At 43.4% G+C, this 13464-nt stretch overlaps 1 protein-coding gene across 9 annotated transcripts in view; it reads right to left on the bottom strand.

Annotated features, from left to right (window-relative positions):
- LPIN1 (lipin 1) overlaps nucleotides 1-13464 on the bottom strand; it is a 77661-nt gene that overhangs the window by 35606 nt on the left and 28591 nt on the right. For 6 of the 9 annotated variants that reach the window (XM_090136378.1, XM_090136379.1, XM_090136384.1 and 3 more), the window contains 2 exons: nucleotides 2901-3101; nucleotides 1479-1574 (listed from right to left, as the gene is read on the bottom strand). In XM_090136378.1, coding sequence (XP_089992504.1) covers nucleotides 1479-1574; nucleotides 2901-3101 — 297 coding nt within the window. Of the gene's footprint in view, nucleotides 1-1478; nucleotides 1575-2900; nucleotides 3102-3987; nucleotides 4091-4376; nucleotides 4614-10405; nucleotides 10825-13464 lie in introns of those variants that run through there. The other 3 variants (XM_090136383.1, XM_090136387.1, XM_090136385.1) reach the window with 3 other exon arrangements.

Here is a 13464-nt window from a genome sequence, read left to right as displayed (position 1 = left end):
GTTTATTACTAGGTCACACAAGCATATGCTTACACAATAACATATATATATATATAATATATAAAAATATAGAGGGGGACAATTACATAATACATAATAATACACATTACATAATGTGTATTCCATCAGAAGAGGGTAGCCAGCAGGGACAGGGAGGTAATTGTTCCCCTCTACTCTGCTCTTGTGAGGCCCCATCTCAAGTACTGTGTCCAAGTCTGGAGCCCCCAGTACAAGAAAGACAGAGAACAGTTGGAGAGGGTCCAGAGGAGAGGCACAGAGATGATCAGGGGACTGGAGCACCTCCCCTGTGAAGACAGCCTGAGGGAACTGGGCTTGGTCAGCCTGAAGAAAAGAAGGCTGTGGGGTGACCTCATTACAGCCTTTCAGTACCTAAAGGGAGCCTATAAACAAGAGGGGAATCAACTCTTTGAAAGGGTTGATAACTGCAGGACAAGGGGAAATGGTTTTGAGAGAGGGAAGGTTTAGGTTGGATGTCAGGGGGAAGTTCTTTACAGAGAGTGGTGAGGTGCTGGAACAGGCTGCCCAGACAGGTTGTGGATGCCCCGTCCCTGGAGGTGTTCAAGGCCAGACTGGATGGGGCCCTGGGCAGCCTGGTCTAGCATTAAACGGGGAGGTTGGTGGCCCTGCATGTGGCATGGCAGTTGGAGATTCATGATCCTTGAGGTCCCTTCCAACCCTGGTCATTCTGTGATTGTGTATGTGTCTAAAGACTAAAAGAAGTGTTTGACTGAAAATGCCTAGAAATAACTATTAACAGATAGTTAATATAGACAAATACAAAGATACAGAGATGTAAACTGTGCAAGTACACAAATCTCACCTGAAGCTAGTATCACTACACTCTGTAGAAGCATTTGAGAATTCATTCCACTTTAGACAGTAACAAAAATTAAGGGCTTTTCTGATAGATTACTTCACACGTGGACTACTCAAAACAAGTGTGACTGTAACTTACACAGGCTAGTACTTAATTCCACAGTTCAAGAGCAGAAATTCTCATTTAAATACAATTCCACATCAATTGTAGTTGCAACATCATGTGTTTTGTGAGTACCACAATTACTCTGTGCACAAACGTTTACAAGGCATGTGCACTTTATGCTGACAGTCCGCTGAGTGTATGTGTTCAAATTCATTATTTCTGAGAGACAAAAAGAAGTTGTGATAATAACATTCTCTGCTGTACGCATCCTTGGATCACATGAACTGTGTACATGTTATTTCTGTTCACACACTGAAATGCATATAAGCCTGTAATTTTTAGTTATGTGATGATTTTCTTTAGATTTTTTCCAACCTCAGCAATCAAGAAAAAGGTTAGTACTGAGTTCCAATAGCAGAAAAATGCCCAGAAACTTTCAACTTACAGAATGAATAAAAAATACATTTTTCAACAAAATCTCTACATTCAGAACTGACTTCGAAGAGCACTGTGTTTTAACAAACCTGATAATTACCTGATCATTATCCATCTCCTGGACAAAAAAGGCTTCTCCATTGTCTCCTAGTTTCATGTGCAAATCTACAGCCTCTCCATTAATTTCTATGTCAACCTGGAAGTCAGTAACATTTTTAAAAATTAAAATAATATTGTTATAGATACGCAGTTCCTGTTCAGCTATCCTACCATTTGTCAATGGACAAATACTTCTCAGTGAAGTGTAGGAAGCCTTTTCATACACAAAAAATACTCCACTATACTTGAAGGGGCAAGAGAATTTTCTCGCCCTTCACAAGGCCATCAGTTTTCAAGATGCTGCCCTAACTTGTTCAGCTCATCGTTGTCTAGCTCCCCAGGAAGGTTTATAGCCATTACATAAAGCCCTGAATCTTTTTTAATTGAAATTCTAGATGCTTCATTCGCCACATAAATCTTTTCTCTCTTTTAATTCACAGCCTAATTTTTCAGAGTGCAGAAAGTGCTTCCACATATAAATTTCTAATATCCTGCCTTTCAAATTAATTAAACAGGTACTATGAGAAGCAAAAACAAAAATGGATTTTTATTCTCAACACGATCCACATATTGATTCCTTCCATGCATTTATCTCAGTGCTGTATAGCACCAACCATTTCCATTTCTTCTCAGGAACATTTCTCTCTTTGCTTATAGCCATTTTTGCCACTATCTTCTTTTTTACTATATTTACAGAGGCAGATTTGGACAACCTACATTTACTTTTCCAGAAATTGTACATGTTTGGCATAGTAACAATTTCAACTGTTATCCATTCTAAATGTTTGCATTCCTTTTTTGATTCTGGTGAGACTTAAAGACTGATGACATTTGAATTTTTCTGCTGAATAATTACAGATACACTCTCAACTTAGACCATATGTGCTTATGAATTATTTCCTGAAATAATCATGCATTAGTCACTGGCAATTTCGGAACCCATACTTTATGGCCAGGTCTTTCAGCTTGATTACATTTATCTGAAGTTCTCACTGCTTTTTCTAGCTTTGATTTATCTTAATATTCTTTACCTGAAAAATATTACTTCATTGTAAATCCCCCCTTTTTTTTTTTTTAATAAATACCAATGCACATATTATAAAAAGTCATCTTACAACGTAGTCACTAATGAAATTGAGAATATGTCCAAATTAGCACATTCACAGTTTTGCGCTGTTGAAAGTAAACACTACAAATGTGATGGTTCCTTTCTATTATTACAGACAACGTCTTATAAATTATGCTTAGAAGTGTGGCAGTCTGTAATAATTGTTTTAAGTGACAATTGCTTCAATTTGAGCACCTTGTAAAGAATGTCCAAAGAAAACTTTGACTAGCATACAGAGTATCCAGTACATTTCATACCATTGTGTGGTATCAACTCAAATCACAGACAGAATATATCCAAAGTGTCAGTTCTTACCACTTTCTCCCTGGAACGCAGAACTCCCATTTTCCCAAAGCGGACGTGGAAAGGAGAACACTGAAGATTTCCATCTGGCTGACGTACAACAATGACATCGATACATCCCGACAGCGTGGCTGGGTTTAGTCCCTTGTAGAGCTCCTTCACAGTTACAAACACTTGCCCTGCTAACTGTCCAACGTAGTTCATGGTTTGGACCTGAAAAGCAAGAGAGAAGACAGATTAGGTTTGGAGCTCTGCTTTAAATTTTAAAGACATTTGAGATCGAGACATTTTACATTCCAGCAAGGGTTATTCTCTCATTTCATTAATTAATAACTTCACATGAAATCAGGATTTCTCAACCACTTTATTTAGAGCTGACGTAGGTGTCAAGAGCTATCAAAAAACAAAAACAAAAGAAACCTCTCAGTATTATAACAACTTCCAAAAGTTCGTAACATTAGTTGCATTTAAAACCACAGTCAGACTTTCAGACTGCAGCTCATAAGAGTTTCTACTTCATCGCTGAAGACAAAAGCATTATTGCAGCACAAAACATCTCCTTCTATCATTTATTGTGCTCTAAAAATGGAATATATTTTTCTCGTGTATTTCTACAGGCTTTTAAGAGCAGGGCAAGGGATGGTTCTAAGTAGATCTCCTTTTTCACTGCATTAAAGACAAAGGCTATTCTCCCACTTAGCTGAGATTTCTGCTGTTAGAAGTATATTGCAAGGCACATGTGCAAAACGTACACAATATGGTTTGGCACTCTAGAGCTTCTGAACTTTGGAGTGCTTTCTAAATACAACTCTACCAATCTTTTAGAATATCTTTTTAGTACAAGCAGGTTTATTAAAAACGAAGCACGTGTTGATGGTTAAAGTGATTGGCTGGTTGGCTTTATTTCTCTTCCTCTCCCAATTAGTACAGATTCTCCCTTCTTAATACATATTCTCATCACACACAGTCCCTATACAAGACACTTATAAATCCAACAAGTCCTTTAAGGGCTCACAATATATGAATGAATTTAAGCACATACTCTCCAGAACACTAGAAACTTCAAGCACTGTATTATTTCCTTTGTTTTTTCCAGTACCTCTTGCAGATCCTGAGATAGTGATTTCAAGATTATCCTTGAAGGCTCAGTATGTGCGCTTAGAATGCCTGGCATACAAGTCCTCTACAGGGCTGCACATCACCTGGACACCAACAGAGAGGGCAGGCAATGGTAAAACTCACACTGCTAATGAGAACAGAATCAAGCTCAGTCCGAGACAGTCACTGCATTGAGCTGCACAGCATGCATTAAGCAGCAGCTCCAACACAGGCTTCTTTCAGCTAGGTTCTCTTGGTAACAACAAAATGATGCAAGTATGAAATGATTCAAAAATAGCTCTGATTTTTAACAGTGATTTATATTTAGAAGCAAACAAACAAAACAAACAAAAAAAACACAACTATTAAAAGAATGCCATGAAAACTGACCTGTCTATTTCAAAGTGTTTGGCACTACACAAAATGTTAACTGCTGAAATCCATAAATCTGCACTCGGGCACCTAGAAAATGCCACTGACAAGTCAACATGTGAAAACTTAATAGCAAAGGGTCATTATATTCAATTCTCCAGTATCCAACTCGCAGCAGCATCCTGGGATCCTACAATAAGTACATTAGTAACATACTTTTCCTAAACATATATCCACCAGAGAGCTGTTGCAATGAGAACTTTAAACTCATGATGCACCTTGTACTGTGTCATAATTGTTGGAACAACAGCTTAGAAAGGCTTCTAGAGCCCCATATACCACAACTCTGCTCAAAGGAGGGTCAGCTTGGCCCAGAATGCCAATTGAGCTCTCACCGCCTTCAAGGATGGAGATTTCACAGCCTTACCAAGCACCTGTTGCCACATCCTCATAGTAAGGATTTTCTACCCAGTATCTAACCAGAATTTCCCAAAACTTGTGTCCTTTGCCCCCTGTTTTTATCACTCTGCACCTCTGAGCAAATCCTGGATGCTTCTTGTACTCTCAGCAGGTTGCTGACTGCCCTAAAGATTGAGCAGAACTAGCTTTCCAAGCCTCTCCCTGCATGTCATAAGCTTTAGCCCCCTAATTATCTTCATAGCTCCCATGTGAGCTCTTCTAGAAGCCAGCACTACACACAGTTGCTGTTAGTAGGGTTTTTTTTAGTTATTTCTTTGCTTTGGAAAAATACTTCCAATTTCTATGAAGGATTTGTCTTAGCTAAATAAGAAATGCATTTCTTGTTGCACTAGCATTAAACTTAAAGCTGGCTACATTTAGATTCCAAATTACATGGTTTATTTGACACCAATTGACGGCTGACCTGCAGAAGCAACAAAATTTCTAGGTGCAACACAGCTATAACTTCCTTTTCCTTGGTGAAGGAGTACTTGCTGGGACTTGACATACACCTGCTTGTTGGGAGGGTTACGGGTAACCAATCCAAATAAAGAGAACTCACACATTCTCTTAACAAGTTACATCAGCAGGTCCCCTCAACTCCTCAAAGGAGAATTATGGAACTGCCCTCACACTGCCTGCCCTGTCTTAGTACACAGATTATTTTTATGCTGGTGAATTAAAAGTGAGACACTATCCTCAAGCTCTGTGGCCAAGCGAACAGCACAGCTTGCTTTCATACAGTGCAAGCCTCTTATCCCTATTAAAAAAAAAAAAAAAGCCACATTCAAATGGTTAGCTAGTGGCAGACACTCAGTCCAGACTGGGCTGAACCTGATCCATGCTGTAAAATCATTGCAGAATTAAAAGAGGATGACAGATTAATCCCATGGGAAGCACACAAAAATGGTTTCATATTTCTAACATAGGGAGCAAAAGGGAGTTCTAACAGGGGGATAGTTCAGAAAGATAGTTCAGACTCAAAAGACTCAACATGTGGGCCCTTTGTCCTAGCTTTTGCACATACCCACCAAAGCTGAGATTGATTGGACAACCTACAGTCAGGCCATACTGTGTCAGCACTCCAGGAAACACGCATTCCTGAAACTCCAGAGAGGCTGCCTGTGGTTTTGGTGCAACATTCACTCCAGCATCTCCAATACATCTTTCACACACTAACCAGGCAGTGGTGATTTCAGCAGTAAGCACAACTTTACATCATGGGTCTGTTTGTTAACTGCTTGTTAACATCACTGTCTGCTTGTTAACTACACTGGATTTAGCAAAACTTGTTTCTCATACTGTGGAAGCAAGCTAGTAGACAAAGCATAAACTATTTTTTGCTGCTGGGAAAGTTCAAAATCCTTTTGATCCAAGCTTTCAGCAAGTGAGAGTAGCCTGTAATGCTTCTGCCATTATTCTCAAGTGGTCTGAAACACTCCACAGGCCCAAATGATTCATCCATTATGAAATTAAAAATATTTTCTAGCATTATTTTTCATGTCAAATTAACTACATCCCCTACTCAGAGAACAACTCCAACCTTTTTTTTTTATTATTAAGACAGCCATCATTTTTCAGAATTTATTGTTTTGTGGAAAATATGTGAAAAAATAAAGCACTGGGTGCTACCTTATTACTTAAGTAATTAACTTAGCAAAGAGTAGCCTTAATAGTATCATCTTCAGCCCTTCCTGAAGTTCACAGAATCACAGAATGGCCAGGGTTGGAAGGAAACTCAAGGATCATGAAGCTCCAACCCCCCTGCCACATGCAGGGCCACCAACCTCCACGTTCAATACCAGACCAGGCTGCCCAGGGCCCCATCCAACCTGGCCTTGAACATCTCCAGGGACAGAGCATCCACAACGTTTCTGGGCAGCCTGTTCCAGCACCTCACCACTCTCTCTGTAAAGAACTTCCCCCTGACATCCAACCTACTGCTCCAACTCTACTGGATGCCCAATCTAGTTCAAAAGCACCATCACCTGAATCATCTGCTTCTTTTGTACAGGTACACCAAGCTGTACACACACATTGGGAGAGGTGGTAATTGCACCCTTCCTGCCTCCTTCCTTGCAGCCCAGCTCTTCCCCCATACCATTCCACCTTTCTTTGCTGGATGTTGTACAATAAAACACTGAAAGTAATCGCAATTAAAGACACTATCACTGTGCTTGTGTCCTAATTAGCAAGTAAAAGCACATCACGGATCCTATCGTTACAATTTGATCACCTAGACTGAATCTATTCAAACTACAAAAATCTGGTACATTTTCGGCACCCAAGCAATTCCTTGGTAGCTGGCCCTTCATCAGATGGACAAGAGATGTGTCCAAAAGAGCAGTTTAGATATAGTCACCTTCCTTAAACGTTAAGAGAGCTTCAATGCACAGATGCAAGCAGACTGAACTAGCTTGTCTGTCTGCCAAGAATGGCCTTTGGCATCCTTTTGTACTTTAGCATGAGTACAATATTTAGTTCCACAAACTGCAGAGTTCTTTGCAGTTGCACAAAGAAGATGTGCAGCAATGGTAAATGTAACACAAACGAAACATGCAGCACAAAGGAACACACAACATTACAGACACACTTTTCGTTATGGATTTAAAACCTTATGTCATGATGAGACCCTAGCTTTCCCAATAAATTTTCCTTATAGCTTTGAAGTGGTGAAAGGGAGCCAGAAACAATTGAGCCAGCATTCAGTTAAGATAAATTACTGCAGCACTGCAGCTCATGCCCACACTATGACAACTTCCCAAGCCCAGTCTACATGGTTCCCTGATCTACTCTTGACTTCTGTTATGGAGATGCAAAGCTTAAGAGAGACTGAATCACATCTGGGGATCAAACTTTGGCTCCTCCAAGGGAATCATTCCTCATACACAGCAGAGTAATTGGCAACACTTAGAGACTCCTAGGTAAGTACTGTCTGCATCATTTCATTTTGTGCCAAACAATTCTTTTCTTGACTCTGAAACAACTCAGGTTTTTTTGCAGTATTGAACAGCAACACCCTCTACATCAATTAATAGAATTCTTCCATTGTATCTGAGCTTACATTCTAAAAACATTGATAACAAAGTTATTCCAGTAAGATTCTCTGGAAAAAAAGCTGGATTTTTTTTTTTCCAAAATTAAGATAAACCCTTCACATCTATATGGTAACTGCACTAGCAGTGACTTCCTAACTGCTAAAGCTCAAGAAAACTAATATTCTACTCATTTAAAAGCAGTATTTCTATCTATTAGTAAATGATCAACATCTTGCAAAGTCATTAATGCTGAGTCACCATCCCATCCAAACTCCTAAGTTTTACCACATTTCTGGTTAGACTCTGAAAATCATTAATAGCTGAAAACCCTTTGCTTTACTACTTGCTGGCTTCTACATCAATCCAACCCAGGGTCATGGCTATGAGCCCCACTGTGTAGGCACCACGTAGGTTTGTAGCAAACCTCAGTTTAGCTCCATATTTTACAACAAGATTCATATATCATCTTGTCCAAGTTACTAAGGTTGAGATTTAGAGTGTGTTTAACTCCCACTGATTTCAAGTGAAGTCTGTTCTATGTGGCTACATCATAAGGTAGCAGGATACAGACAAACCTTACTAAACAAGACATACTTTTCCCCCATCTAGGAAAGGGAACCTGGACACATAAGCTAGAAGGAAGCCATAAGCAGCCACATTTCTGATATGGACAAGTTGTAGAGTGAACAGTCTGACAAACAGTGCAATTCTGGTTGTTTTACTAATAGGATGACAGACTCTAGACTAAACCTGATTATGCACAGTTTTTCCAGATCTCACCACAGTCACAGCAGTATGAGACAGACCACATTCCTGCAGGTGATTTGACAATGCTTCTGGTCAGCTGGGAACAGGTGCAAGACACTTGCTCATCCTGAACCAGAACAGAACATGCTGCATGTGGCTGGCTTGACACAGGAGTAAGAGCATTCTGCTTCCTGCCAGCAGAAATACTTCAAGGTTAGGATTATTCTGGGCTTAATTCTATTAGGAACAATTTGACTCCTATATGGAGTTAGCCAAGAGCTGTCACTTCTTATAATGTCCACAGAGTCAAACAGATCAAGTGTCGAAGTTATTCTCCAAGCTGCAAGTCATTCCTAGAACCTGCTTACTCACAGATACAGCCTTTAGCTATCTGATGACTATCCTACTTGTTATTGCTGAGATTTTACCACAATCTCTCCCATTTAAAATACTACATTTCTCATATACTTGAGCAAGTTCCCGTAAATAATAGCATACTTCATTGACAGCACCTGAAATCACAGATTCAAACTGAAGACTACAAAGATGCTTGTACTGAATCCTGGCATTCAAACAGAAGGAGGACAAGGCTGGCCTCTTGTCCCATAGCCAGTGTGCCTGAGCCCAAGTGAACTATCTCATGATCAGTTTAAGTCAACAACTGTAGTCTCACACCAGCCTCCCAAATGCACATTCCCAACTTGCCTGGTGGGGACCACTAAAGCCATACAAGTTGGTCTGACACCCACCTGAATTGGTACTGCACAAATACGATCAAACTTCACAACAAATTGAAACTACAAACCAATGTTTGAAACCAAGAGCTTTTGAATCAAGTGGTAGATATATTGTAGATCATGTCCTGTGCTGCCCTGGGTTATTGTTCCAACGTCAGAGCAGGAACACAAATGAGAGAGGAGGCACAGCTTTGCTCTGTTCCTTGCTGACTCCTCACATGGCTAGCATCCACTCTTCAGTGGGACTGGAAAAGCAGTTTTCTTTCTGACTATCCTGCCCTATTGTCAGAGCCTAGAAGTAAGCACTTGCTGCATTCTAGATGTTTTTAATGATTGCTGAGCATACATGTGCTCAACAGATAAACAAACACGTACACCTGCACATCTGTAGGTATGGAAAAGGGCTATGACTTTAACTTGCCCAGCTCCCTCACAACCAGACCACACTGAGCCAGGTAAGCAGACGCTGACAGGTGACGTGAGCCACCAGAAAGTATCTAAAACCATCAGTAGCTATTTTTATGTCTGTATGCCTAAAACCATCACAACACTGAACCTTCACCCTATCATCTCCTCACTTCCCCTCCAGTTCCATTCATGGCAACAGACTCTGTTCACTGTAACAGGAGCATCTGGCTTCTAACCGACACGATGATGATAGCAAATCCTCACCCACAGACACTAAACATTTGCCAGTAGTTGCTGCCTGAGACAACACAGACGCAGATAAAACCACCGAGAAAACAAAATAAACAAGACACCCCAGACCGCAAACCAAACCAGAGGATAATCACAGCAGAGAGACTCCCGACAGCCAAGTTGAGCTGTATGCACACAGCCGGCACCGTGCCGGCCAGGCCCTGCCCGTGACGCGCTCATCGTGCCACCTCCGAGCAGCGCCAGCCAAACGGCGGCGAATCAGAGCGCTCAGCAAGGAGAAGGAGCTGCCCGCTGGAACCGCGGGACGTCCCGGGCATCCCACCCAGGCATCCCACCCAGGCCGGAGGTACCTGCGGATCACGCGCCCTCCCTTCCCACCCACACGGCTCCGAGCCCCGGCTCCCACCTCCGCCGCCAACCCGGCAGCAACCGCCGGACCCGGGCTGCCTCTGGCCGCTCCGCTCCGTTCCCCGCAGCCGCCGCCGCCTTTGTGCGCGCCGCCCGCCGCCGCCACGGCGACACAGCCCGGCGGTACCGCCCCGGAGGAGGAACCGCGGCGGGGCGGTGTGAAGGGCTGCCGGCACGGCCCTGCCCCGATCGGGCGGTGGGGCGGACCCGCCTCCCGGCCTGATGGTGGTGGTGTGACGCGGGGGCGGACCGCCGTTGTTCCGCCGATCGAAGCGATGGAGGAGGCGTGGAAGCCGGCCGCAAACGGCCCGAGGGTGGCGGTGCCAGTTCGGCCCCCGGAGGCTGCGCAGTGGGCGAGCAGGCGGGGAGCTTCCTCTGCATCGTCGCTTACAGCTGTGTTTCTCCGTTCCAGTTGTGCCCTCGGGCTCAGTACGCTCTGTACCAAAGGCGGAACTAGGAGATGAGGGCAGGTCGGTCACACGGCTGCCCTTGCCTGTGATGGGTTGTCACAAAATCACAGAATCACAGAACGGCCAGGGCTGGAAGGGACCTCAAGGATCATGAAGCTCCAACCCCCCTGCCACATGCAGGGCCACCAACCTCCACATTTAATATTAGACCAGGTTGCCCAGGGCCCCATCCAATCTTGATCACCTACAAAGATGGACAGGGCATCCACAACCTCTCTGGGCAGCCTGTTCCAGCACCTCACCACTCTCTGTAAAGAACTTCCCCCTGACATCCAACCTAAACCTTCCCTCCCTCAACTTGAAACAATTTCCCCATGTCCTGCAGTTATCTACCCTTTCAAAGAGTTGATTCCCCTCTTGTTTATAGGCTCCCTTTAGGTACTGAAAGGCTGCAATGAGGTCACCCCCAGCCTTTTTACCTCCTCTGAACAAGCCCAGCTCCCTCAGCCTGTCTTCACAGGGGAGATGCTCCAGTCCCCTGATCATCTCTGTGCCTCTCCTCTGGACCCTCTCCAACTGTTCTCTTTCTTGTACTAGGGGATCCAGACCTGGGCTGTCTCCTTGTTGTTTCCTTAAAGTCATTGTTTCAAGCTTGCAGTGACAAGAACAGAGATAGCTTGGGGTGCAGCTCAATAGAGAAGTGGATGTGCATTGCTAAAATTACCAGATAGTGACATCTCTCACAGCAAGTAGAAGGGGATGGAGCTAAGTGCCAAAAAAATGATCAGGAAACAGTAAAACACAGAAGAAAAAAAAAAGAGGGTAGAGAACATGCCCAAAGAAGGATCGAAGTTCATAAATGAGCTGGAGGAGAGCCTGCCAGATTTAGGCTTGAAAACTAGTTTATTCAAGGTGTTTTTCATGTGCCTACATGTTCTGGTCCACACCATGTAGCACAGCAGAAGCCTGGGGAGAGTTCCTTGTTGAGCAATCAGCAATTAAGTCTTCCATTTTCTGTTAACTTTCCAGTCATATCATGAAAAAATCTCCTTGCAGTCTCCCCTCATCCCTCACCTACTTGTAATTCTTTGCAAGGTTTTTCTTCAGCAGTTCTTTCTGCAGTTCGAACTCTTTTGGCTAATCCTTGTGCAGCCCACAAGAACTGCTGAATGATGAGCCTGATGCACTCTCACAAGCTCAAATTCCTGTTTGCTGTTCTCCATTTCCAGTTACAGAGCTACATGAACAATTTCATCTCTGCTTTAGAGCAAAAATTCAGTGAAGGCAGTTTCTGCCAGCACACCAATATGGGTGTTCGCTTATTCCCAAAAAGAAAACAATATGCAACTGGGCCCAAGAATCATAGAATCGCAGAATCACAAGGTTGGAAAGGACATACAAGATCATCTAGTCCAGCCATCCTCCCATTACCATTGCTACCACAAGCCATTAAACCGTATCTTGTAGCTCCTCATCCAGATGCCTCTTGAACACTGCCAGGGACAGCGACTCCACCACCTCCCTGGGCAGCCATTCCAGTGCCTGACCACTCTGAGAGAAGAAGTTCTTCCTTCTGTCTAACCTAAACCTCCTCTGATACAACTTGTGGCCATTTCCTTGGGTCCTGTTTGCTGCCTGGGAGAAGAGGCCAAACCTCTCCGCATCACAACCTCCCTTCAGGAAGTTGTGGAGTGCAATGAGGTCTCCCCTGAGCCTCCTCTTCTCCAGGCTAAACAATCCCAGCTCCCTCAGCCACTCCTCACAAGACTTGTGCTCCAGACCCCTCACCAGTTTTGTTGCCCTTCTCTAGACACATTCCAGGGCCTTAATGTCTTTTTTGTAGTGAGGGGCCCAAAACTGAACACAATACTCGAGGTGTGACCTCACCAGTGCTGAGTACAGGGGGATGATCACCTCCCTGCTCCTGCTGGCCACACTATTTCTAATGCAGGCCAGGATGCCATTGGCTCTCTTGGCTGCCTGGGCACACTGTCAGCTCATGTTCAGCTGAGCATCAACCAACACCCCCAGGTCCCCTTCCTCTTCACAGTCATCCTCAAGCCCATAGCGCAGCATGGGGTTATTGTGACCAAAGTGAAGGACCTGGCACTTGGCCTTATTGAACCTCATCCCACTCACCTCAGCCCAGAGTACCTGCACTTTGATTCCCATATAATTCCTTGTCCTTACAGGCACTGAGATGTGGTGGTGAATAGTCCCATCCCTGATGTGAATACAAGAAGCTGTGCCTGTGCCAGCAGTGGATCCTGACCAGTGCTCTGCTGCATTAATGTGGAACGCAGTTCTGTATTGTGTTCTCTCTGAGTGGGTGGTATCCTCCAGCCCTCACAGTACTGGACTGCTTTAATGCCACTAAAATTCCACTGCAGGCTTTCACTACTGTATTTATATAAAAACATAATTGTAACACATTGAATCAAAGTCACTATCTTTCCACAGCCTCAACGCCACCCACTCTGCTACTCTCAGAAATCCAGAAATGAGAGCCTCACTGTTGGAAAGTTGTGTCCACTTATTTACCTTGTCCAGCCACCTGCTGTTTGATCCAGCCCACTAATAAGGTTCTACATTTTTAAGGGTTTGATGTGCTAGGTTACATTTTCTCTTTCTGTGTTTCAGTGCAAAT

This window comes from Phasianus colchicus, chromosome 2, assembly GCF_987193195.1.
Source record: "Phasianus colchicus chromosome 2, bPhaCol1.hap1.1, whole genome shotgun sequence".
In the NCBI taxonomy this organism is placed as follows: Eukaryota; Metazoa; Chordata; class Aves; order Galliformes; family Phasianidae; genus Phasianus; species Phasianus colchicus.
This window is presented reverse-complemented; position numbering and strand designations above follow the sequence as displayed.